Raw genomic sequence first — 26,892 nt, 5'->3', positions numbered from 1 at the left:
TGTTAAAAAAATCCATAGGTGGTGCTAATTATTTCATTGGTGATATTGAGAATAACACGTAGCACTAGTAAAAGTCTATTATATTACTATTTCTATTGTGGTCATAGTGTGGGCTGGAGAGGGGGGTTTCCAGGCAGCCAGAAACCCCCCCCCCCCTGTGTTTACCTATGAAGGCAGATGATTTGTCAAGGAGAAGAAGGTAGTTTGCTGTATGAAAAGTGATAGAGATGTTAAAGAGAATGAGTAGGTACAAGTGAGTAAACCATTGCTCACTTTAGTGAGGACAATCTAGGCAGAGTATAGAGAGTAGAGAATAAACTGACTGGAAAGAAAGTAGACAATTCAGTTTTATTTAATTAACGAGTGAGCAAAGGGAGCAGAAAAGTTGGGCAGTAGCTGAAATAAGAGGTAGGGCCAAGAGAGGTTTTATTTAGGATAGGAACGATGTAGGATATAAAAGATGAACACATATTTCAAGATGAAAGAGAAGGTGCCAGTGTAGAAGAACAGGTTAAAGAGTTTAGCTAAGTGAAGTCAAGCATTGGGGGAAGAGAGTGTCACAGTTGGTGCTAGTGAATTATCTGTATCAGGTGATGAACTGGAATCACTGGAGGCCGGCTGGACTGGAACCATGGGTAACATGAATAGCTCTTTTAATGTAAGAAGTGGGTAGCAGTGAGAACTGCCTTTGGTGATGAGTGACTGGAACTGGAAACTTGAGACGTTGGAATGAGACCAGAAGGAACTTGGAGGGACCGGACTGGGACCGGCAGGTAGGCTGACTGAGCTGGTCGGGGTACCAGCAGATGAGCTTAAAGACGGATGGTAGCGTGGAAGCTACTTGTTGTGGCTTGGGAAGCTGTGGGAAGACGCTGGTAGCTGGGTAGCTACGCGGAGTGGCTGGATAGCCATGGGTAGATGCTGGTAGCTGGGTGGCTACGTGGAGTGGCTGGATAGCCGTGGGTAGATGCTGGTAGCTGGGTGGCTACGTGGAGTGGCTGGATAGCCGTGGGTAGATGCTGGTAGCTGGGTGGCTACATGGAGTGGCTGGATAGCCGAGGGTAGATGCTGATAGCTGGGTGGCTACGCGGAGTGGCTGGATAGCCATGGGTAGATGCTGGTAGCTGGGTGGCTACATGGAGTGGTTGGATAGCCGTGGGTAGACATTGGTAGCTGGGTGGCTACGTGGAGCGGCTGGATAGCCATGGGTAGATGCTGGTAGCTGGGTGGCTATGTGGAGTGGCTGGATAGCCATGGGTAGATGCTGGTAGCTGGGTGGCTATGTGGAGTGGCTGGATAGCCGTGGGTAGACGCTGGTAGCTGGGTGGCTATGTGGAGTGGCTGGATAGCCATGGGTAGATGCTGGTAGCTGGGTGGCTAGGTGGAGCGACTGGATAGCAGTGGGTAGACGCTGGTAGCTGGGTGGCTACATGGAGAGGCAGGATAGCTGTGTGGAGAAGCTGGCAGCGTGGAAGCTACTTGGAGCAGCCTGGGAGCCGTAGGTGAGATATGTATCATGGAAGCTACTTGGTGCGGCCTGGGAGCCGTGTGGAGAAGCTGGCAGTGTGGAAGCTACTTGGAGCAGCCTGGGAGCCATAGGTGAGAGATGGTAGCATGGAAGCTACTTGGTGAGGCCTAGGAGCCGTGTGGAGCAGCTGTCAGCATGGAAGCTACTTGGAGTGGCCTGGGAGCCGTAGGTGAGAGATGGTAGCGTGGAAACTACTTAGTGCGGCCTGGGAGCCGTATGGTGAATCTGGCAGCGTGGAAGCTACTTGGAGCGGCCTTGGAGCCGTAGGTGAGAGATGGTAGCATGGAAGCTACTTGGTGAGGCCTGGGAGCCGTAGGTGAGAGATGGTAGTGTGGATAGGCTTACGAATAACACTGGTCTAGGAACCAGCAGGAGCCTGGGACATCCTGGTACACAGAGGTACAGCTATATCACAAGTAGTACACCACAGGATGTAACAAGATGTTCAAGCACTGAGTGCTATTAGAGGAGTATCTATATACGTAGAGTCTGGCAGCGATTGGAGGATACAGACAGGTGGTCTGGCAGTGGCATTCAGAGTGGAGCAAGGCACAACATGCAGAGGGAGTAATCATCTCTGGAGCCCTTGAGAATCAGGACCACACCTGTGATTCCAATTAAGACTAGCAATGCTCACAGATTAATCAGTGTGAGGAGGAGAGCAGTCTGCACACACAGGGTTGTCACAGCCAGCATGATTCAGCCAGAGCAGATCTCCCAGGGGAATTACAACCACAGATCCATGGAGCAGCTGGCAGAGGTAAGTCTCAAAAGATAAAAACTAGCCAAGATTGTGACAGTACCCCTCTCTTCACGGGTGGACTCTGAACACCCAAACAAATACATAGGAGAGCACGAAAAAATTAGACACCCTGGAAACTGAAGAACTTTCTTCCAAACATGACATTACAGGAGCTTCAAACATAGAGACACCATCTCTCTTGAAACATCTCTTTAGACGTCTTCTAAATTCTTATATTTATTGGGATACCAGGAGTGGAAATTCTTCAAGGGGATGATTCAAGACCTTCGTCGATTCTTCTTTCTGCTGCGAGAACATTTTGTGCCAGCCAACGGACATGGGGACCTCTGGTAACTCCCGTGGAAATATATGACTGGAAAGGACAGGGTCAAATGACAGATGGCTTTCAGGGAATGGAGAATTATCATATGCAGGATCGAGTTTAGACTCCAAGTCAGTATCTAAAGGTAAAATGGAAGGTTTAGTAGGACTTGACCAATGATAGGACTCCTGGGAGGAACAAAGCGAAATATAACCATTTTTGAAGGATTCCTGGGAGGTACCGCAGTATGAAGAGGACAAGGAGGTGGACGCACATCTCATGTTCAGGGATGCCGATTCTATAGCACCACTCTCCTTGGATGCTTCGAATTCCGCACGTTGGCCCTTGAAAACTTGACCTTGTTTGAATTTCAGGGAAGTGGAGGACTCAGCAGGGGATGATTCCTTAGTAGAACCAACAGACTGCTTGGACTGATTTTCAGAACTGAGAATTTTACTAGAATTTCGTTTGACAGGTTTAGGAGCAAACTCTTTAATAATAGCTTCACTGAAAGTTTTTATACTTATAAGCTCAGGATCTTTTGACTCGATGAAAGGGTTGGCCCAGTCCAAAACCTTACCTCTAAAGGAAGCAAAAAGGTATTTAGTAAAGTTGGTAGGAGTGATACCACAAGCTGGATCTGCTTCCATGATTACAGCATAATGCTTCTGTAATGCAAAGTTTTGCGATAAGTCCCCATCAAAGTATATGCATTCTGGAGTATCCGATGAAGTTTGAGTGTTCGAGATTGTGAAGTTGATAGCTGTTAGGTACTTGGACTAACTAAAGTAACTGGAAGGAGTCCTGAGGAGCCAGAGACAGCAGCTTCAACAATCGAGGCTGAGAACAGACTACAGGAACTGTCATCCTCTGGAACAATATTTTCAGGAGATGCTGAACAGGAGCCAAGATCAGTATTAGTAGTACATGACACTTTTCCCTGGGAACTGGAACCTGAAACCCACTCCTGGGGCATGAACTTGAGACCACCTCCTGGGGTGCGATACTTGAGACACCCTCCTGGGGTGCGAGACTTGAGACCCCCTCCTGGGGTGCGAGACTTGAGATCCCCTTCTGGAATGAGGTGTTTGAATTCTCCTCCTGGGGAATAGCACTAGAAACCCCATCCTGGGGTGTGAGACTTGAGACCCCTTCCTGGGGTGCGAGACTTGAGACCCCCTCCTGGCGTGCGAGACTTGAGAACCCCTTCTGGGGTACGAGACTTGAGACCCCCCTCCTGCAGTACAAGACTTGAAACCCCCTCCTGGGGTATGAGACTTGAGATGCCCTTCTGGAATGAGGCACTTGAATTCTCCTCCTGGGGAATAGCACTAGAAACCCCATCTTGGGGTGCGAGACTTGAGACCCCCTCCTGGGGTGTGAGACTTTAGACCCCCTCCTGGGGTGCGAGACTTGAGATCCCCTTCTGGAATGAGGCACTTGAATTCTCCTCCTGGGGAATAGCACTGGAAACCCCATCTTGGTGTGCGAGACTTGAGACCCCCTCCTGGGGTGCAAGACTTGAAACCCCCTCCTGGGGTGCAAGACTTGAGACCCCCTCCTGGGGCATAATTCTTGTAACCCTCTCCTGGGGTGAGAGACTTAAGGTCCCCTCCTGGCGTACAGAACTTGACACTCCCTGTTGGAGTATGGGACCCAAAATCCCCTTCTGGGGAGGCTGACTCGACTTTTCCTTTTGGGGTATGGAACATGAACCCCCCTTTTGGGATGCAAGGACAGAGACTTCCTCCTGGGGTGAGTGACTCAAAATCCCTTCTTGGGTTACGAGACTTGAGGACCCTCCTGGGGTGGAGACTCTGAACACCCCCTCCTGGGGTTGCCAACTGGAGTCCCCTACCAGGGCAGGCAGAATCCGGGCTGGGACCGGAACAGGTAGAATCCGGGACGGGACCGGAACAGGCAGAATCCGGGCTGGGACCGGAACAGGCAGAATCCGTGCTGGGACCGGAACAGGCAGAATCCGGGCTGGGACCGGAACTGGCAGAATCCGGGCTGGCACCGGAACAGGCAGAATCCGGGACGGGACCAGAACAGGCAGAAACCGGGACGGGACCGGAACAGGCAGAATCCGGGACGGGACCGGAATAGGCATTGATACGTTGACACATTGTTATACTGCTGGAGTTGCAAAGGGGACAGCCTTTGATAAAGTGGTCAGATGCTCCACAATAGCGACAGAGATGTAAATCTTTACGCCGCTGGCTTTCAGCCACAGAGAGCTTGGAGTGTGGGTAACTTCGATGTCTCACTTTACTTGGCATGGAAGAATCTTTGGTTCTTAGAGATTCCAAGACAGAGTTTTTAGTTGAGACAGAGGTAGCTCTAAGAAATTCAGGAATGATGTGAAAGATTTTGCTGAGTAGAGCTTGTAGCTGTTCCAGCAGTTGATGGAAAGTAGTTAGGGGTTCTGGCAAGATTTGGGTATCAGCCGGTTAGTCAGAATTTGCAGAAGCTGTAGTACTTGATGCTGTACCGCCTCCTGTGAATCCAAACGAGTGATTAGGTTACGGAAAGCACCTGATCCAGGATTAGGTGCTTGATCCGCCACCATCGTTAGGCTTGAACATACTGTCACAGTTGGTGCTAGTGAATTACCTGTATCAGGTGATGAACTGGAATCACTGGAGGCCGGCTGGACTGGAACCATGGGTAACATAAATAGCTCTTTTAATGTAAGAAGTGAGTAGCAGTGAGAACTGCCTTTGGTGATGAGTGACTGGAACTGGAAACTTGAGACATTGGAATGAGACCAGAAGGAACTTGGAGGGACCGGACTGGGACCGGCAGGTAGGCTGACTGAGCTGGTCGGGGTACCAGCAGATGAGCTTAAAGATGGATGGTAACGTGGAAGCTACTTGTTGTGGATTGGGAAGACGTGGGTAGACGCTGGTAGCTGGGTAGCTACACAGAGTGGCTGGATAGCCGTGGGTAGATGCTGGTAGCTGGGTGGCTACATGGAGCAGCTGGATAGCCATGGGTAGTTGCTGGTAGCTGGGTGGCTAGGTGGAGTGACTGGATAGCCGTGGGTAGATGCTGGTAGCTGGGTGGCTATGTGGAGAGGCAGGATAGCTGTGTGGAGAAGCTGGCAGCGTGGAAGCTACTTGGAGCGGCCTGGAAGCTGTAGGTGAGATATGGTAGCGTGGAAGCTACTTGATGCGGCCTGGGAGCCATGTGGAGAAGCTGGCAGCGTGGAAGCTACTTGGAGCGGCCTGGGAGCCGTAGGTGAGAGATGGTAGCGTGTAAGCTACTTGGTGAGGCCTGGGTGCCATGTGGAGAAGCTGGCAGCATGGAAGCTACTTGGAGCAGCCTGGGAGCCATAGGTGAGAGATGGTAGCGTGGATAGCTGAATGCAGCAGGCTTACAAATAACACTGGTCTAGGAACCAGCAGGAGCCTGGGACATCCTGGTACACAGAGGTACAGCTATATCACAAGTAGTACACCACAGGACGTAACAAGATGTTGAAGCACTGAGTGCTATTAGAGGAGGATCTATATACGTAGAGTCTGGCAGCGATTGGTGGATACAGACAGGTGGTCTGGCAGTGGCATTCAGAGTGGAGCAAGGCACAACATGCAAAGGGAGTAATCATCTCTGCAGCCCTTGAGAATCAGGACCACACCTGTGATTCCAATTAAGACTAGCAATGCTCACAGATTAATCAGTGTGAGTAGGAGAGCAGTCTGCACACACAGGGTTGTCACAGCCAGCATGATTCAGCCAGAGCAGATTTCCCAGGGGAATTACAACCACAGATCCATGGAACAGCTGGCAGAGGTAAGTCTCAAAAGGTATAAACTAGCCAGGATTGTGACAGAGAGGTTGCAGGAGTCGGAATGGAACAGGATAAAAAGGACCAGTTGATGTAAAAGAAAACTACTGTAGTAGGATGTGGAAACCTTGTCTTTCAGTAATATGAGGGAAAGAACTGAGAGTGTGAAGGTGAGTGGTGGAGAAACTGAGTTTGGGGCAGTGCATCTGATGAGAGAAGATTTCTTTACAGATGGTGTCAGTTTTGCATTTGATATAAGTGGAAAGTAGTGAGTGAAAAGGGGAAATATGGTGGATGTGGCAAAGTAACGATATGATGGTGGCAAAGAGGTGACAGGATTGGTTTACTGTGTGGATACTAGGGATCTGAAGTTGGTTTGTTTGGCAAGAAAGAGGATGGTATAATTAAAATCCAGGATACATTTCCTATGAGGTATGCCAGTGTAGCAAGATTTTCTTCATTGGTGCTCAGTTGTACAGGAACACTTCTGAAGTTGGCAGGTCAGTTTCAAGTGCCAGGGTTATTTTGTCATAGTGTGGGTAAAGGACAGAGCTATGAAAGCAATGTAGAATGGCAAGGAAACTGAAGGAGTGAGAGCAATAGCTTATCAATGCATGCAAGTTTGTTGCAGATTGATCTTGGGTTCTAGAGTACACTGAAAAGGTGAGCTGGACACATGAAAATGAGTTTGGTAGGCTTGGAGAATCTTGGTGGATTAGAAAAAAAATAGTGGTAAGAAGAACATGAGCAGATAATGGTTCTAGTTGAGTTGGATAGAATTTAATGGTATGCAATATTTAACATCAATTTCTTTAAGAGACCACAGTGAATGTAGCTGGTGCAGTGATGATATGGAATATTTATCATTAATTAATGTAAAGTTGGTTATATTAAACATTAGCTATACAGCCAAACATTATCTACACAGCCTAATTGAAATGTAAACTTCCAAGTGGATTGTTAAATTGTCATTCTTTTTCATTTTTGCTCGGAATACTTAATCTGGCACAATTTATACGGCACTGGTCCAGACCATATACTGTGTGTACAAAGAAATCAAATTAATTACTTTGCTGTAATAAGGTGGCACAACAACAAATAAGTCAGATCAAGGGTAGATTCCTATTGTAAAATCTGTACAATAGTACAAATAGTAACTCAATAGCAGTGTTTGAGAAAAAGAAATACCATGTGCTAGATTAGGAAAATGTAACAAGTTTCTACAAAGAAGAAAGACATGACAGTTTAAGAATAACTGTTTCCATTAACTTGACCATCCAGCGTTGCTGCATTTCTTGAAAACTATGTCACTAACACTCATTCTTTCTCAATTAATGTAAACACAAAGATTTAAATTTAGATTAATACACCCTTTGTAATTTTTTTCAGGAAGTATTGATGAAGTAGAACAACAGTGGAAGGCTGAATTCCATCGCTGGAACAATTACATGATGGACTGGAAAAATCAATTTAATGATTACAGCAGTAAGAAGGAAAGCTGCGCTGGTCTCTAATTAATAGCTTTAGCCTTTAAAGGATGACCATATTATATTTAGTAGGTACAAACATACTGGCAGTCATTTAAAGTTTGCAAAAGATAAGTATTATGTAAAGTAAAGATTATGTAAATTAAAGAGAACGGTTAAGCAACATATTAATGATTAGCACAATACTTTTTATTTTGTATACTGTTTGTTTTATAAAGTTGTGTACACAGTAATGAAGATCACTAATATTTGTATGTGTAAATTGCTGCATAACAACTATCGAATGCTTTTTGTATTAGATTGTAATTACACATTTTGATCTAATGAGCTCTTTTATATACAATAGTTTGGCTTTTTTTGTTTAATTGAAAAATATTTCAATAGTAAAATTTTGATTCTATAACACTTAAATATCATCCTCAATTGTTACTTTATTTTATTAAATTCAAATATATATGTAAGCATATAAGCCATATATTTAACATATATATTTTCAATTAGTATTCTGTAGGACTTTAGATGTTCACTGCTGCTTCACATTATGGACCCTAAATACCATTGCAGGCCGTGGGCCTTATTATTTTTTTGTATTTTATTGGGGACTTTTTATGAAAAGAAACACACAGATCAGGCATTGCTTTTTTCTGACCATACTGAATGTTATTTCTTGATAGTGACAAACATTTCATTTGATGAAACGGCCAAAATATAAGCACTATGGACATGTTTCAGATGCGCACGCTAGATGCAGCCGCTCGCTCCCAGCTTATGGAAATTTTGCTAAGTGACGTCAAGGCAGCCGCTAGCTCGGCAAGGCATAAGCACGCCCACTATGTCTTTGTGAGCGATCACTTTGTGTTTACAGATGCCCACTAGCCTATCTTTAGCCACCCACTAGCGTACATCATCTCCAGGAAGTATATTCAACCATCGGTACATCGGGTTACATCGGATCTGACCGTAGCGCTTGCAGTTGAGTGTACCCTACCGCAAGCAGTGCGAGCACTTCAGAGTATTTTTCAACCAGGTGATGTGTACTATGACACTGCCTGTTAATTATGCATGCCCCAGAAACAGCACGAAAACAGTCTGGCATGCCTGCGTCTGCAACTCCACTCCTCCGTTACTACTGCCCTGCCCCTGTTACCACCCACAAATGGCCTTTCCTGTTACTCATTCCACTGGGCTGTCTTTGCAGGGCTAGCAAGCAAAATCTGATTGCCCATACTAGTTTGCGCACGCTCACTGAGAAGTACACGCATGCGCACATTAGCGAACATCGTCTGCAAAGACCCTGTCACCACCCACAAACGGCACATCCTGTCTCTCATTCTAGTGGGGCGTCTGTGCACAGGGTCCAAGAGCTTCGTGATTCATGCATGCGCACTGCATCTTATGCGCAGATTGCAAACATTAGCAGGCTATGTGCGAACGCATCCTAGCGAGCGGGTCTGAATCAGCCCCTTAGGTCCTGATTTGGAGATGTACGTTCATCTGACAATGATTGTTAGGGGTCTGTGTCTGCACACCCCCATTCTGTGCATGTGCAGAACTGGTCCTGCACAGACACAGACCCCTAACAATCAGAGATGTACACTTATCAGACAATAGAAGTAAATTTGGATGTCAAGTATACACTGTACTTGACATCCTGACGAAGGGGCGTGTTGCCCCGAAACATCGATAATGGTGCTTTTGCAATAAACCAAAGTACTGGTTATATGATACTGACTAGTCTCTGAGTGCCGCCTTCTTGTTTCTCTATATGGTGGGGACGCTGTTCCCTATTAGGAAGGCACCGGAACAAGTATATAAAACCAACAGTGATCCTACACTCATGGATACACGGCAATACAGTGTATTCTTGGCATCCTGGTGAAGGGGCGTGTTGCCCTGAAATGTCAATAATGATGCTCTTGCAATAAACCATAGCACTGGTTATATCAGTGTTGGCTAACCTTGACACTCCAGCTGTTGTGGAACTATATATCCCAGCATGCCATGCCACAGTTTTAGCATGCCCTAATAGCAAAACTGTAGCAGTGCATGCTGGGTTATGTAGTTCCATAACAGCTGGAGTGTCAAGGTTAGCCAACACTGGGTTATATGATACCAAGAGGTCTCTGAGTGCCGCCTTCTTGTTTCTCTCTCTCTATAATTATCTATTCATTTGAAGTTCATATGTTCATTGGTTAAGATGCAACTGAAAACATGTAATTGAGAGAAATGAACAGCAAATGTACATTTATTTGTTGCTTCCATGTACTGTAATCTAAAAAGTATCAATGAAATATATTAGTATACAGTATTTACTCTACCTGTGATTCAGATGTTGTTGTGTTAGTTCATTGTAATTTAATAATATGGTTTCAACTTTAAAATGACCTGTCACATGTCAGTGTATCACTACTCCATCACTATTACTCCCAAAGAATTCTATCTACAGTCCAAAGAAAACTAGCCTTCCAGTGGCCAGCACCATAATGATGATGAATATCACTTGTATCCAAATGTTGCTCATGCTCTCTCTGATCACAGAAGAAAGGAGAACCTTACCTAGTTGACACAGCTGTTCTGGGAGAAAAAGAGTCAGATGTACATAGAGGAGGGATAATGGAGAGATATATTGCATTCAAAGGCGTTCCAAACTCATGCACACTTACAATTAGATAGGTGGAATGGGGGTGTGATGGGCCATGCTCACATTAGCAAAGTACCGCAAGGCATGTTCGCACAAATGTCACGCAGAGGAGCAAGTAAGCATAAATACGCCTGTAAGGAGGCATGTCTTGTGCAACCACTATATGTCAGATCCAAGTGCACCCTGATGATGATGACTTGAAGTAAACTGGGTGCACATGCTGCAAATGCAGTGGTGTATATATTGCTCCACATTTCCACTGAAATATGCATTTTTCTTTAGGGGTTGTAGCAAGCCACTGAGGGGAGCAGGGCCGGCAAGAGAAATCTTGGAGGACGATACTCTCTTTTTGCCTACCACATCCCTCCACACTAATTAAAGGCCAGTTGGCTAACAAGTCTTTTCTTACCTATATAGTAATTTCTCTGCAATGGGGAAATTCTGAAGAAATTTCAGCCTCACTGGGCAGACAGCAAAGGTTAAGAAATCGAACCCAATTTCACGGAGCTATCTGTATATCTGCGAGATTGCAGCTAAATTTAAATAAACAATCAGTTTTAAGGCCATAATTCAATATTTATGCAGTAGACTGCTTTGTCTGGAATTTGCCTGTATACCTAGAAGTTTTTGTGCAGAGCAAAATGTGAATTTTTCTGATGAAACAATTTTATAATTTTAAACTATTTGCTATTTGGTACCATTTGTGTCAGTATTTTGTTTCTTGTTTGTTGCTGTTTTGAATTGATGACTTCATGATGATTATTGTCCTCAGCCTTACCCCTCCTCCTGTGCATCTCTAGCACTATTTCCCACTGTGCCTCCCCACCACTATCCCCCTTCCCTGTGCCTCTCCAGCCATATGCTCCTTGTGTTGCTCAGTCTTTTACTACAGTCCATCTTTGTCTCTCCAGCCCCCTATGTCTCAACAAGTCCAGGCCCCATGTCTCTCCAGATTCAGACCCCCCTGTGCCTTTCCAGGCTCCTTGCATATCCCTAGGCTCCTCTGTGTCTCTCCAGGCCATCTGCATGTCTCTGGGGCAACCTGTGCCTCTCCAGGCCCCTTTGTGACTCTCCATCTCCAGGGCTCCCTGTGTCACACCAGCCCCCCTGTGTCTCTCCAGTCTACCCTGCATCTATCCACCTCCAAACCCCACTGTGTCTCTTCAGGCCACCATGTGTCTCTCCAGGCATCCTTTGTCTCTCCAGGCCCCCTGTGTCTCTCCATTTTCCGTCCGTGTCTCCTAGTGTGTCTCTCCAGTCTCTCCTGTGTCTCTTCATCTCCACGTCTGATTGTACCACTCCAGTCTCCCATGTCTCTTCATCTCCAGGCCCCTTTGTGTCTCTCCATGCCCCCTTGTGTCTCTCCAGGTTCTGTGCATCTCTCTTCTCCAGTCTTTGTTTCTCCACAGCCTGCCTGTGCTTCTCTGGTTTTAGCCTGCACTTCCCTTCTTATCCTGTCTTCTGTTCTGGCTGCTCTTCTATTTTGTGGCACCTCTGCTTAGTGGTGCAGCATGACATCATTATGCTGCACGCAATGCACCTGAGCTGCTGCACTGAACAAAAATAGCTTTATTGTGCCGGCTTTGCCAGCAATCCATTCTTTACTGGCTCCTCTCTGTGTTGCTGGACTTGGTGGCTGCTGGGAGAAGTTGAGAGGCATGCTCATGAGCTCTGCAAAGGCCCATGTGAAGAGCTGATGTGGCTTTCCCGGTGGCCCAATCCACCCCTGAGTATGCATATTTAGTTACAGTATCAGATCATTGTGTCACTCAAAAATAAACAAGTAAATGCTTCCAACTGTAAATGAGCTCCTCAATGTATACCCTCTAAAATACCACAGAACCTTTTGCGCTACTTATAAGATCTGAGTTATAGAGGGATCACAGTTATAGAAAATGTGATTATTATTATTATTATTATTATTATTATTATTATTATTTTTACTACTTTTTACTACTACCGTCTTTGTATGTTGCCTTAATAAAGTTTAACTGTAAATGTCACATGTGTTTTTTCATTTTTAATTTTTTTTAACTTAACAAAAACTTTTAAATTATTCTCAGAAGTATGCATAAATGGAAGAAATCAAACCTCTATATAATGTCATGCACCTTGATATGTTAAAGTAATCTTGCATAGATTTGAAATGTAAGGTGGCAGCCATGGGAAGGATAAGTAGCCACTGGTAAGAGTGGGGGTATATATGATATTCTTTGTAGAGGACACCTCAGTGTTCACAGTTTTGCAGAGCAATACAAAAATGAAATATCATTTAGTGGAGATTTATTTACGTTAGATAAAACAGCGGAAAGGGTACATTTTAAGGGTTTAGAGGGGAGTATTGCCATATTTAATCTATAATAGGACTTGGTTTATTACTAGCTATTCATCGTATATTCTAAGATAACCAAGTGACAATGCTGCATAAATTCCTTTCTACCATTTATAATGTACGTAAATAAGAAAATGGTGATGATATAACTGTTGAAGGACTTCCTGCTTGACTTTACATTAGTTTTTTCTTATGTGGTTTTTAATTGGATTGCTTATGTATGTTTAAGTTGGCTGGTTCAGTATATTGTATCTACATGTGCTCTAGAAAAGTGAGTCACAAAACATAAACTATTGGTGAGGCCAGAGTATAGGTTTGACAACCTCTGTTACAAAGTATAACATTTATTAGTGTTGTGCAACTTGCAGTCCAAAGACAGATGCACCCTTCAAGGTTTTTCTATGGGCCAGTAACCCTTACAACTTCCACAGACTCTTTGCTATGACATTATTTTTTTTATTAATATCTAGCTCCCAAACACATTATTATAACATATATATCCTTCTTCATGTGTGTATTTGGACAGCGCTGCCATAGGCCATATTGCTTGTTTACGGATCATGCATCTTGTTTATGATTCAAACTCCTGTTCTCTCCTACCCTTGCTTCTTTAAAAGTCTCTTTATTTTTGTTCAGTATTATACATCTGCTCTATGATGGGCAGCAAAATAAAATTAATTGCTTTAATAAAGATACTACAATGGAAACAAGTATTTTGTCTTAGAATAGGTCATAAGTATTAGTAACAGTTAATATTATGTGATTATAAAGAAAACAAACACTGTTTCTGCATTCATTCTTTTCATTAAAATTTGTCATTTAGTTAATGACAATAAATTAAGGAAAAAGACAGCTGCACATCGATCTATCCCCAGCCCATGGAAATTCAATGTATGAATAAAAGCCAATAAAATACATATGCAACTATTAGCATCATCTTTATTTTATCTAAACTGTACTCTTATAATTTCCAACAAACATTTGCATATGTTTGATATCCTCTCTGTTGACTTTTTGAGCTTGTTAAGTTTTTCGGTCTCCAGCAAAGATTAAATAGCCATGAGCTGTAAAAGCTGTTTGATGCAGCTGGTAAAACTCTGGGGTAGCTATCAAATAAAATAGGAAGTGAAATGTGACACACCCACTGGCTTCTAATTTACATTATACTTCCAAGAGACATCACCCAAAATCTTATTTGGAATTTTGAATTGAAACAAAAGGTATACTGTACAACTAGTGTGTTGGTTCTATATCATTACAGTGTTTTGGTTTTGGCAAAACCACCCTGAAATGTTTTGGTTTTGGATTTCTTTAAAAATTGCTAAAAACAGCAAAAATCTTGTAATTTGGACCAGTTTCTGTTCTTATGGTATTATTAACATAATATTATTTCCTATCATCCTCAGAGTTCACAATATTGTTTTCACTAATATTGGCCAAAGGCTGCAGCAAGCTGGCTGGCCAGACTTAGTGACAGAGCAGCTGCACAAACGCATGGCAGTTTAAAATAATATAGCACATCTATAGAAAATAGTGTCACAGCAGTTACAGATAGGATGTCAGCTTAAAAAACTATACTATAGAATGTTTTTATTGATCTAGAACTAATAGCATAAAAGTAAAAGCCTAGTAGAAAATTCAAAATATAATATGTTATCAAATCACAGGCCTCAGGCCAAGAACAGAAAGTAGAAAGTGATAATAAATTAATAAGTTAATAACAACATTCTACAACCAGAAATCACAGGCCTTAAGCCAATAGAAATAGATAATTGTAGAATGTAAAAATTGATAATTAATTAATAAGTTAATAACAAACTTCTCTAAACAGCAAATCACAGGCCAAATCAATTCAAATCACAGACCCAATCAAATCAAAGAGTCTCATTATTAGAAAGGCACCTATTACTATTTCCATAAATTTGGTTTATGGAGACTTGTAATGTTGTCTTCATGCAGTCAGAATTTTGCTTTATATGGTGATGGAAGTCTTGCAAGATACAGAACATCAATGCCTGTTATAAGTGCATATCCAGAACAAGTGGCTGCTGCTGTGACTTTTAAAAGAGAGTTGAGAAGCTGGAGCTGATACTGCAGCATCTACTGAAGGGGGAAAAGCTAAAGTTAGCAATTCAGATGAACTGTACTCGTCATAGTCAATTAGAGGAAATATAAAAGTGAGTCTTATCAGATGGCACCTATTATCTTTTCCATAAAATTAGTTTGGCTGAAATAATCCTCACTTTTTATTTTCTATAATAGTTTACACTAGAGATGTGCAGTTCAGATTTCCTGAAAAACTAACACACCTGAACTTAGAAGTTCTAATTTGAATCTAGTCATGACTCGTATCACTTTTGTAGGACAGAGGAGAACAGAGCCCCAGTTCAGGTTTGATGTAAGTATGGAACTCAAATTTAAAAGCTGAATCTCAGTCTTGGATTGCATGTTTACATGTCCAAATTACATGATTTTTACAGTAGCTGATTTTTATTAATTTTTGAAAAATCCAAAATCGTATCGAAACCAAAACACTTGAGGGTGGTTTTGCCAAAACCAAAATCAAAACCATAACATTTGAAGGTGGTTTTGTCAAAAACAAAAACATGGGGGTCCGCGCATAACTCTAGTTTAAATGTATTCATATTGTTGTCATCACTATTCATATTCATTGTACAGGAGCATAGTGGTTATAATTGTGTGGAGACTTGTAACTGTGTTTTTCTTTGTATTAATATAATTTTGATTCAGGGCCAAAACCCAACAGAAAAGTAAGTAATTAATGCTTCCAATCAAACACACACAATCTTAAAAAAGCGCAATCTTAGAAAAGTGGTGCACCCTTATGTTGTATATTAAAAGAACATGCACAGTTTAACAAGCCAAGCACTTCAGCGGAAGGTACTTCCACTTTTGTGGCTAAAGTGCTTGGTTTCTTTGGCCCCCACAAAAGAAAACATCTTGGTGGCTAGGTTAAGCCAAGCTATCAATGGACTTTAAGTGGCTAAAGCTGCATACACATGCAGCGATTTTTTGGATGACAGAACCATAACGATATCATTATCATTCAGGTGTCCAAAATATTGTTCAGTTTCTGCCTCAAAACGGTCAATGATAACGACCAATGCGCACTCCCACTGGTTGTTGGTCTTCGTTCATTGCCCGAACATGCTGGCCAACCTGACAATATTGTCAGGTTGTAGCATGCTCAGGGATGAGGGAGGGTGCCCGGCACTGAACAATATCATTAATAATATCGTTCAATGTTTGTGCTCAGTGTCATTAACGACACTGAGCACACCCCTGCAGGTGCACACTAGACGATGTCGCTCATGGAGGGAATCGTCCCATGTGTATGCAGCTTAACAGTGTTATTAATTATCCTCACTGTTGAAAGATGTCATCATCCTCATCACTACCCTCACCACTGTTGTTAATGTCATCATCACACTATATTAGCTAATCCCAACTGAAATCCACCATTACAGTCTCTCTTTGTTGTAGTTGGCAACAAAGGTCTTCCTCATAGAATTTGTAGTTCATTTTGATGAACATAAGCTTTTCCACATTTTTTGGAAGTAGCCTCCTATGACAACCACTCACAAGATGCCAGGCTGTGCTCAACTCTTTCCAAGCACAAACTGGAGGATGGGCTGCTTAAATACACTAGTATAGTTAGTTTGCACAAGGGGCTACAAATTGATTTTTTTTCCTTCCAGGATTCAAAGGGATTGTGTGACATGCTAATTTGTACATTATCATTAAAGTAATCCTCCACCATTCTATGGATGTTTATTGTAACAGATTAAGTCATGGTAGAGGTGTCAATATATGTGGGAAATTCTTTCAAGCCTGACCAGAAGTCATAATGTTTCACTCTGTTGTGCTGAGTTGACTCATCATCATCATCATCATCACCAGTGGGCCTCTTGGAGAAGGTCAGTTTTTTCCTGGCAGCAGCATTTGCAAGAGAAACTGAAGCAGGAGAAGTTGTGTCATGTGCCACTTGAGCTAACAACTTGCTTTCAAGGAGCATTTTGGATCTCATAAGATCAGTGTTAGTTGGAAAAAATATATTACATAAGACCTAAACCTAGGGTCAAGCATGGTTGCCACAATGTAGTGATCAAATTGCAAGATGTTGCAAATAGCTTGGTCCTGGTGAAGCATATAAAAAACGATCTACAAGTCCAACATACTTAATGGAATTGCTTAGTTTCATATCCTCCTCCTGCTTCACTAGCTGCTTGTTCCGGTAGCTTAATTAAGGGTATGACCTGACTCAGATTGGCAGTGTCTGAACTAACTTTATTAGTTACTATACAATTTCAAATGGTTTCAGTAGCTTGTGCAAAATATAGAGCATTCTCCTGTGTACTGCAGTAAGGTAACATGTCACCCTCTCCCTATCTCATGGCTTGATGTGTACATCATGATGGTTTGTTGCTGTTCCTCCAGTTGGTAAATCATATAAACTTTGGAATTTCAAGTACTTACTACCTCTAGCTTCAGTTGATGGCATGTCAAATTAAACTTTTCTTATAGCTGCTGCGAAAATACCCTGAAATGTTATGGGTCTCAATCAGCATATCCTGCATAGACCTGTCATTACAGAAATATTGAACCACCAAGTTTATTGTGTGTAAACACCATGGCACATGAAAAAAATTACCCAGTTGTGATGCTAGTACAATATCACTTTCATTATTATAATTGACAGATCCTGAGGAGAGTCTTACTCAGGTAAGACATTTTGCTATTACATCCCTGAATTTTTCTAACAGATTCACATCAGTATGCCTCTTAGTGAAGCCAGTGATACAGAGAGTAGCCTGCCTGTGAATGAAGTGGCATTGTGTGTTAGATACTGCAACTGCTGGAGGTGATACACCCACCCAGTGGGCTGGTCTCAGTCATGTAATCTTAACTTTGACCAGTACCGCTTGTCCACATATACATAGTAAAGTAGATACTTGATACAATAGCATTCTAGGCAAGGAGTAACTCTTTGTTAATGTCTTTGTACTGGTGAGAATTGCAGTTCATGTAAAATAGAATAGACATGTAATTTGTTAGCGTGGACACTTGACCTCAACTAATCATCTAAATACAGATTCATTAATGGTGGATATCGGACACAGGTCTAAAGCTGAATAGCTGCCATAGCTGCAATGGCTTCAGTGATCTGATGTGAAACTGAATAGTGGCTGTCAAACTTGATTGCTCTTCCAAATTATTGTTTACAGACAATTGTTGTATGCAACAACTAGTCTTCTTTTTGGTCCTCTTCTGTGATGAAAATTTACCCCCAACAGCAGCCGTAGCAAGCAAGGTTTCTAAATTGGAATTGTGGATAGGAGAGTCAGTATGCCTTTGCAAATTGGATACAGGTACTGTATATCTTTGATCATTAATAAGGAGGTTGATGATGAAGGTGTTGACAGTGTAGATTACATGCGCTGGTATGTAAATCCTATTTCTGAATTTAATAAATCACTCAAAAGAACTCGTTGCAAGTTATGTAATAGGGAGGAGGTGCCTAGATGACTAATGTCCCTACCTCTACTTACATTGGCACTACAAATGCTACAGATGCCTTGACAAGTGTTTTCAGGATTTGGATGAAAATATTTCCACATCAAAGAGGAGCATTTTTTGGGCTGTTTGGTCAAATTTCTGTTTATTATCATTCTTGCTTGTCGCTTCCTCTTATTTTATCCCCAACATTTCCTGGCCTCTCCTTTCTCTTCCCTGGCCCTTCCCAATGAAGCCATGGCCCTTTTTTGGGTGCATTATGTCCCTTTGAAAAATGAGGGGGCGCCAATGCTTTTTCTGGCACAGGGCACCAAAAAGTCTAGGTACGGCTCTGCTCATCACTATGTACAACAGGTGTATTTTAGCCTGGTCACCAGTATATACAGTAAATAAAATATCATGTATAAAAGCCTCAATAATGGTCCAGACACATATTAAATGATATTGCAGACAAACATTATTTAGCTTAAATAAATGTTTAAACATCATCAAGGTGAATAGAAGTGCCATTAAACACCAGTGAGAGCCAGTAAAGCAATAAATTGATACAAGACTAAGAAAGAGATTAAATGTACTGTAAAGGAGCATACACACTAGACAATATGCTCCCTGAGCGATATCCTCTAGTGTGTCCCCGGCAGGGAGTGTTCAATGTTATTCATGACATTGAGCACACCCGTTGAATGATATCATTAACGATATCATTCAGCTCCAGGCTCTCTCCCCCATTCCCCAACATGCAGCAACCTGATGACATCGTCAGGTTGGCCTGCATGTTTACTCGATGAACGATAATGACGAACGACCGTCAAATCGCGCATCGTCATTATTGTTCATCGCTTTGATGTTAAAAATTGACAATAAAGTGGACGACTGAATGATATCGTTATCATTCAGTCATCCACTTTAATCGCCCAGTGTGTACGCACCTTAAGTCCCCGGTTTGCATGGTTGTTGGTGTCTGTTCTCTAAATGACATCTCTATCTGAAACTCTCTTGGATCATCTCCTCAGCTTCATCTAATTATTTCCCATTGGGCTTGAATTATCCCAGTACATGCAGGTTTAAGGACAACAGAGTACAGTAGTGTATACAGTGCAAGTGTAGTGCTGTACAATGTTAAAAAGAATGGGTGTAAGACCATCTGTACTCCTTACAACTTTACATGACAGAACAATTCACTCAGGTACAAGCTGAGCTGATATACCTGCTTAGAACTCTGTCTACATACTACTGTACCAGCCAGTTTACTATAATTTTATCCTGGCTCACCTCCTTCCATCCTCAGCTACACTTAAGACTCTTTCATGTGTAGTCTTGGACTTCACTAATGTCTGTTGAATCAAACAATCATGCTCACGCTACCTAACTCACATGCTGTAAAACAAGATGCCATTACAGTCCATGTTTTAAGGATATCCATGCTAGAACACAGGAGAGTTAATTAGTACAGTACCTCAGTCAATATGATTTATTCATCAGGACTCAAGCATGGACATCCTTAAAACCTGGACTGTAATGGCACAGTTTGGGAACCCTTGCTGTAAAATCTTTCTGCCCTGCCATTACTCTTACTTTCCCGATTGTCCATGGCTTCAATGTCCCATGGCCATCCCTACCATTATAGCAGGTAAGTAGGGCACCACACAGAGAAGGGCGCCATCATGCCACATACTGACATGAAATGCCACAGCACTGCCTGACTCAAGCAAAGCACTGCTGGGAATTGTGCAAGTGCAGGCAGTCAGGAGCTGTGCGGAGAGGCCAGCCGGGATGTGCCTCTTATGTGCACATAGTGGTCTTATGAACCCTGCAGGGTAGCCTTATCCTTGTCTCCTTCCCACTGGCTGAGCTGGAATGGGGTGTGCTAGCACCAGATTCTCCTACATTTATTATGTCACCTCTACTCCAGTAGGAGCCCTGATAGCGAGGAGAGGGGGTCTGTAGGACCTGTATTCCCACCACTGCTGGCTCATCCACAAGGGTAAGATAGCATTCCCACCTCTACAGTCAGTGTGTATAAGTAAGATGAGGAATATTGTGCTCTATGGAAGTACACAGGCACCTGGTGGCAATAACTTTGCCAATGTGGAATAATCATGTTGGTATTACTGCTCTATATTAGGGAAAAGATCTGAGATCTGACTGCACTATGCAACGTCTTCTTCCTGTGGATAGGGGATGCTTGCAGAATGTAGAGCTGTTTTTACCAACACAATGTGCTCTGCATGGCATACCTTGTGCTCACAATGTAACCCATAGGTTGTGTCCTGTCTGGAGCTTTTAGGAAAATAACTGTACAGGTGAGAGTTCAGTGCCTGACCCTTAAGGTAATTATTAAAAACAGTCCATACTGTATTGCAAGGGATATTTTAATTTTGAATAAAAATATCCCTGCTATGTACTAAATGTAACTCACAGGGACAGCAGTCTGAGGATGACATAATCCAGGGGATGCCATCTGTGAAATGCTTTGCTTTTTGAAGTTTGGTACATAGGGGACGATCATATTTCCCATTGATAATAATGGGGACTGCAATCTGCACTGATAGTTAGCCTTTTGCAGATGTCTGTGAAAACTCCTGAGTTAGGCTGTTAGTACTTAGCAGTGATACATAAAAGTATGCAGATACTGTAGTTTCTGCATAATTTTATGAAAAATGGCCATAATAAAATAAATAGTACTTTAACTTTATCTGTGTATAATATTGTTTATAACACTAAAGGGTGCCAAATTCTTTATTCACTTACCAAAAAAAAATTAGGCTTGGGCTGACCCTGAATGGTCCCTCACTATGCATTCTGAAAACCTCCTTTACCAATACAAACACACCAGTGTGTTAACAGCATTTCAATAGCCTGGTTGTAAACTTGTTAGTAAATAGGGTACATAACATGCATGACTCTAAACTTAGCTCATCAACATCCAAGCTAATTCCTCTCTAAACCATACAGACACTTGCTAGTTTTTTTCACTTATGATTTCTAACATGCCCCTAGAGACAGTGATAAACTCACACATTACATCCACACAAAACACCTATAAGAAATGATTAGGTAATAAGGAGAAACTATCCAACAGAATAAGGAGAAAATAATCAGAACCAAAGTTTTATTAAAATGTTTAACATTGACAGTGAGTTCAATGGGTTACAGGTACTGTATATCTTTGATCATTAATAAGGAGGTTGATGATGAAGGTGTTGACAGTGTAGATTACATGCGCTGGTATGTAAATCCTATTTCTGAATTTAATAAATCACTCAAAAGAACTCGTTGCAAGTTATGTAATAGGGAGGAGGTGCCTAGATGACTAATGTCCCTACCTCTACTTACATTGGCACTACAAATGCTACAGATGCCTTGACAAGTGTTTTCAGGATTTGGATGAAAATATTTCCACATCAAAGAGGAGCATTTTTTGGGCTGTTTGGTCAAATTTCTGTTTATTATCATTCTTGCTTGTCGCTTCCTCTTATTTTATCCCCAACATCTCCTGGCCTCTCCTTTCTCTTCCCTGGCCCTTCCCAATGAAGCCATGGCCCTTTTTTGGGTGCATTATGTCCCTTTGAAAAATGAGGGGGCGCCAATGCTTTTTCTGGCACAGGGCACCAAAAAGTCTAGGTACGGCTCTGCTCATCACTATGTACAACAGGTGTATTTTAGCCTGGTCACCAGTATATACAGTAAATAAAATATCATGTATAAAAGCCTCAATAATGGTCCAGACACATATTAAATGATATTGCAGACAAACATTATTTAGCTTAAATAAATGTTTAAACATCCTCAAGGTGAATAGAAGTGCCATTAAACACCAGTGAGAGCCAGTAAAGCAATAAATTGATACAAGACTAAGAAAGAGATTAAATGTACTGTAAAGGAGCATACACACTAGACAATATGCTCCCTGAGCGATATCCTCTAGTGTGTCCCCGGCAGGGAGTGTTCAATGTTATTCATGACATTGAGCACACCCGTTGAATGATATCATTAACGATATCATTCAGCTCCAGGCTCTCTCCCCCATTCCCCAACATGCAGCAACCTGATGACATCGTCAGGTTGGCCTGCATGTTTACTCGATGAACGATAATGACGAACGACCGTCAAATCGCGCATCGTCATTATTGTTCATCGCTTTGATGTTAAAAATTGACAATAAAGTGGACGACTGAATGATATCGTTATCATTCAGTCATCCACTTTAATCGCCCAGTGTGTACGCACCTTAAGTCCCCGGTTTGCATGGTTGTTGGTGTCTGTTCTCTAAATGACATCTCTATCTGAAACTCTCTTGGATCATCTCCTCAGCTTCATCTAATTATTTCCCATTGGGCTTGAATTATCCCAGTACATGCAGGTTTAAGGACAACAGAGTACAGTAGTGTATACAGTGCAAGTGTAGTGCTGTACAATGTTAAAAAGAATGGGTGTAAGACCATCTGTACTCCTTACAACTTTACATGACAGAACAATTCACTCAGGTACAAGCTGAGCTGATATACCTGCTTAGAACTCTGTCTACATACTACTGTACCAGCCAGTTTACTATAATTTTATCCTGGCTCACCTCCTTCCATCCTCAGCTACACTTAAGACTCTTTCATGTGTAGTCTTGGACTTCACTAATGTCTGTTGAATCAAACAATCATGCTCACGCTACCTAACTCACATGCTGTAAAACAAGATGCCATTACAGTCCATGTTTTAAGGATATCCATGCTAGAACACAGGAGAGTTAATTAGTACAGTACCTCAGTCAATATGATTTATTCATCAGGACTCAAGCATGGACATCCTTAAAACCTGGACTGTAATGGCACAGTTAGGGAACCCTTGCCGTAAAATCTTTCTGCCCTGCCATTACTCTTACTTTCCTGATTGTCCATGGCTTCAATGTCCCATGGCCATCCCTACCATTATAGCAGGTAAGTAGGGCACCACACAGAGAAGGGCGCCATCATGCCACATACTGACATGAAATGCCACAGCACTGCCTGACTCAAGCAAAGCACTGCTGGGAATTGTGCAAGTGCAGGCAGTCAGGAGCTGTGCAGAGAGGCCAGCCGGGATGTGCCTCTTATGTGCACATAGTGGTCTTATGAACCCTGCAGGGTAGCCTTATCCTTGTCTCCTTCCCACTGGCTGAGCTGGAATGGGGTGTGCTAGCACCAGATTCTCCTACATTTATTATGTCACCTCTACTCCAGTAGGAGCCCTGATAGTGAGGAGAGGGGGTCTGTAGGACCTGTATTCCCACCACTGCTGGCTCATCCGCAAGGGTAAGATAGCATTCCCACCTCTACAGTCAGTGTGTATAAGTAAGATGAGGAATATTGTGCTCTATGGAAGTACACAGGCACCTGGTGGCAATAACTTTGCCAATGTGGAATAATCATGTTGGTATTACTGCTCTATATTAGGGAAAAGATCTGAGATCTGACTGCACTATGCAACGTCTTCTTCCTGTGGATAGGGGATGCTTGCAGAATGTAGAGCTGTTTTTACCAACACAATGTGCTCTGCATGGCATACCTTGTGCTCACAATGTAACCCATAGGTTGTGTCCTGTCTGGAGCTTTTAGGAAAATAACTGTACAGGTGAGAGTTCAGTGCCTGACCCTTAAGGTAATTATTAAAAACAGTCCATACTGTATTGCAAGGGATATTTTAATTTTGAATAAAAATATCCCTGCTATGTACTAAATGTAACTCACAGGGACAGCAGTCTGAGGATAACATAATCCAGGGGATGCCATCTGTGAAATGCTTTGCTTTTTGAAGTTTGGTACATAGGGGACGATCATATTTCCCATTGATAATAATGGGGACTGCAATCTGCACTGATAGTTAGCCTTTTGCAGATGTCTGTGAAAACTCCTGAGTTAGGCTGTTAGTACTTAGCAGTGATACATAAAATTATGCAGATACTGTAGTTTCTGCATAATTTTATGAAAAATGGCCATAATAAAATAAATAGTACTTTAACTTTATCTGTGTATAATATTGTTTATAACACTAAAGGGTGCCAAATTCTTTATTCACTTACCAAAAAAAAATTAGGCTTGGGCTGACCCTGAATGGTCCCTCACTATGCATTCTGAAAACCTCCTTTACCAATACAAACACACCAGTGTGTTAACAGCATTTCAATAGCCTGGTTGTAAACTTGTTAGTAAATAGGGTACATAACATGCATGACTCTAAACTTAGCTCATCAACATCCAAGCTAATTCCTCTCTAAACCATACAGACACTTGCTAGTTTTTTTCACTTATGATTTCTAACATGCCCCTAGAGACAGTGATAAACTCACACATTACATCCACACAAAACACCTATAAGAAATGATTAGGTAATAAGGAGAAACTATCCAACAGAATAAGGAGAAAATAATCAGAACCAAAGTTTTATTAAAATGTTTAACATTGACAGTGAGTTCAATGGGTTAGATTTTGACAACCATGATGTTTTTAGGCCTCATTACAAAAAATGGGCTCATGAGTGCAAATATTTTTTGTTTGTCGGGAGTCTTGCCACCTAGCAATAGCTGATGGCTTAGGTGCAAGTCTCTCGACGAGCACAGAGATGGTGAAGTGAAAGAAAACTTTCACTTATCTTCTCCACTGCTGGGAGGGAAGAGCTGGGCCCAGGAGACCCGCGATTCGCTGGTGATAGACGGGGTGAACGCACATGCATCACAGACATGTGCACGCAAGCTGGGCACATGCGGGTGCTCAGTATGAAAGGCGGAGCCACATCTCCCCTGATAGATTTTACCTCAGCGCGATGGAGGACACAGTGTCTGTGTCTGCCACAGACACGCTCCTGGTGTCCCCATCTGTCAGCAAAAGAGGTAGGCAGTCCTCCAGGCATAACCTGGTTGAGGCAGCTAGTAGTTCTTCCTCAGGTGAGGAAATAATAGTTGAAAAAAGAATGTTAATGAACCCTGTGAGGTCGGAGGACAGCAGGGACAGATTAGTCACATTGCAGAGACTCCTTCCCCTCCTGCATATTCTCACAGAGTGGTGAGAAAATGCTCCTATAAAAAGAAACATATTGACTGTGTTTCTTCAAGAGATGCCTGTTCAGGAGAAAACATCTCTTTCCCATAGCTGGAATACCTCTAAGGTTCACAGCAGACCCCTTTCTCCCGCCCATGACCAACACATATTTCCTGCCTCAGACTGGTAGGTTGCGCCACAGCACGCTCATAAAGGGGCTAATCACCACCACACACCACCCCTGACTAACGTATATACGGATGCTAGCTACCCTTCAGTAGATTGGGAGTCAGAGGAGGTAACTAGGACTAGCGTGTCCTCTCACAGAGGTGAGTATAGTTATTCACAATGGTCCAGGTAGCATTAGCCAGCAGATTGCTCCCGTCCAAAATTCATTCCTCTCACTAGGCCCTGAGCAAGTGGTCCCAGGTATATAATTTTGCTCAATTAGCCTTTAGAATGACTCTCATTAAGGAGGATGAAATGGTTCTCCACAACCATACTGGCATTCCTGAGATTCCTGCTCTGTTTACCCCAGAAATTGATCGGGCCCTTACGTCACTCGTTGATGATAAGGCCCAGAGTGATTCTACAGATAAACTACTTAGGAAAATTCAGCTTAAAGTTTCGGATGCAGCTGGTCCTCTGTTATTTGTCCTAGACAAAGCAGAAAAAATAAAGGGTCTCATGGGATTGCCTAGATTCACTGGTAGCTTCCAAAATGGCCCTCTTAAAAGCTATGAGCAGGGCTACCCTAAGGATTGTCCAGACTTGTGATTTCATATCCAATTCCCATAGTACTCGCTGGCTGGCTAGTGCAGGTCTGACTAATCTAGCCCCCAGGCAACTAGACATTCCTAACTTAATAGATTCTGACCTTTTTGGCCCTGACTTCAAAGATGAAGTGAAAGTCTGCTATAAAGCCTATAAGTCATTCGCAGACCTGAAGGGCCCCCAGGCTTCCTATCAGCCCTTTTGTGAGGGGGTCATTCTGCGGGAGCCAGCAGTTTGACTCATGACCAGCGGGGTGCTACCAGAGCTCCCAGAGGAGGATTCTCTCAGACACAGATTGCAAGAGGCACAGGATCCAGCAATGCATACTTCTCCAGGAAAGAAAGAGGATATGGTAAGTCAGTTGCCTTTGCTTCCTCCTCCTCATCGTTCCCAAACAATCATTTCCTGGAGACAGATCACCAGAGACAGGTGGTTGCTAAGGATTGTGGAGAAAGGTTTGTGCCTTCCACTTTTCCATTTTCCACATCAGGTATATCCCTGCTCAAAAAATGCCAGTCCTTTATTAGATAGTGTCTTATCCCTTGCCCTTCAGCAAGGCAAAACAGAGTTGGCAGATCCTTCCAGGAGAGGCTGGATCAGTCAACTGTTCCCCATCAAAAAACAGGATGGTTCATACAGGCTGGTTTTAAATGTCAAAACCCTAAACCAATATGTAAAACCTAATTCATTCCATATGGAGGGCTTAGCGGATGTACCCTTCCTGCTCGCAA

At 42.6% G+C, this 26,892-nt stretch overlaps 1 protein-coding gene across 1 annotated transcript in view; it reads left to right on the top strand.

The window, feature by feature from the left end:
* Positions 1-12,516, top strand: part of BCHE (butyrylcholinesterase) — a 57,906-nt gene extending 45,390 nt beyond the window's left edge. Inside the window, exon 4 of the mRNA XM_088452362.1 lies at positions 7,775-12,516. Coding sequence (XP_088308488.1) covers positions 7,775-7,899 — 125 coding nt within the window. The 3' untranslated portion in view covers positions 7,900-12,516. The remainder of the gene's footprint in view (positions 1-7,774) is intronic.
* The last annotated feature ends 14,376 nt before the right edge of the window (positions 12,517-26,892 follow it).

This window comes from Taudactylus pleione, unplaced genomic scaffold, assembly GCF_031769625.1.
Source record: "Taudactylus pleione unplaced genomic scaffold, aTauple2 ptg000037l, whole genome shotgun sequence".
Classification (NCBI taxonomy): domain Eukaryota; kingdom Metazoa; phylum Chordata; class Amphibia; order Anura; family Myobatrachidae; genus Taudactylus; species Taudactylus pleione.
Note: the sequence above shows the minus strand (reverse complement) of the source record. Positions and strands in the feature narration are given on the sequence as shown.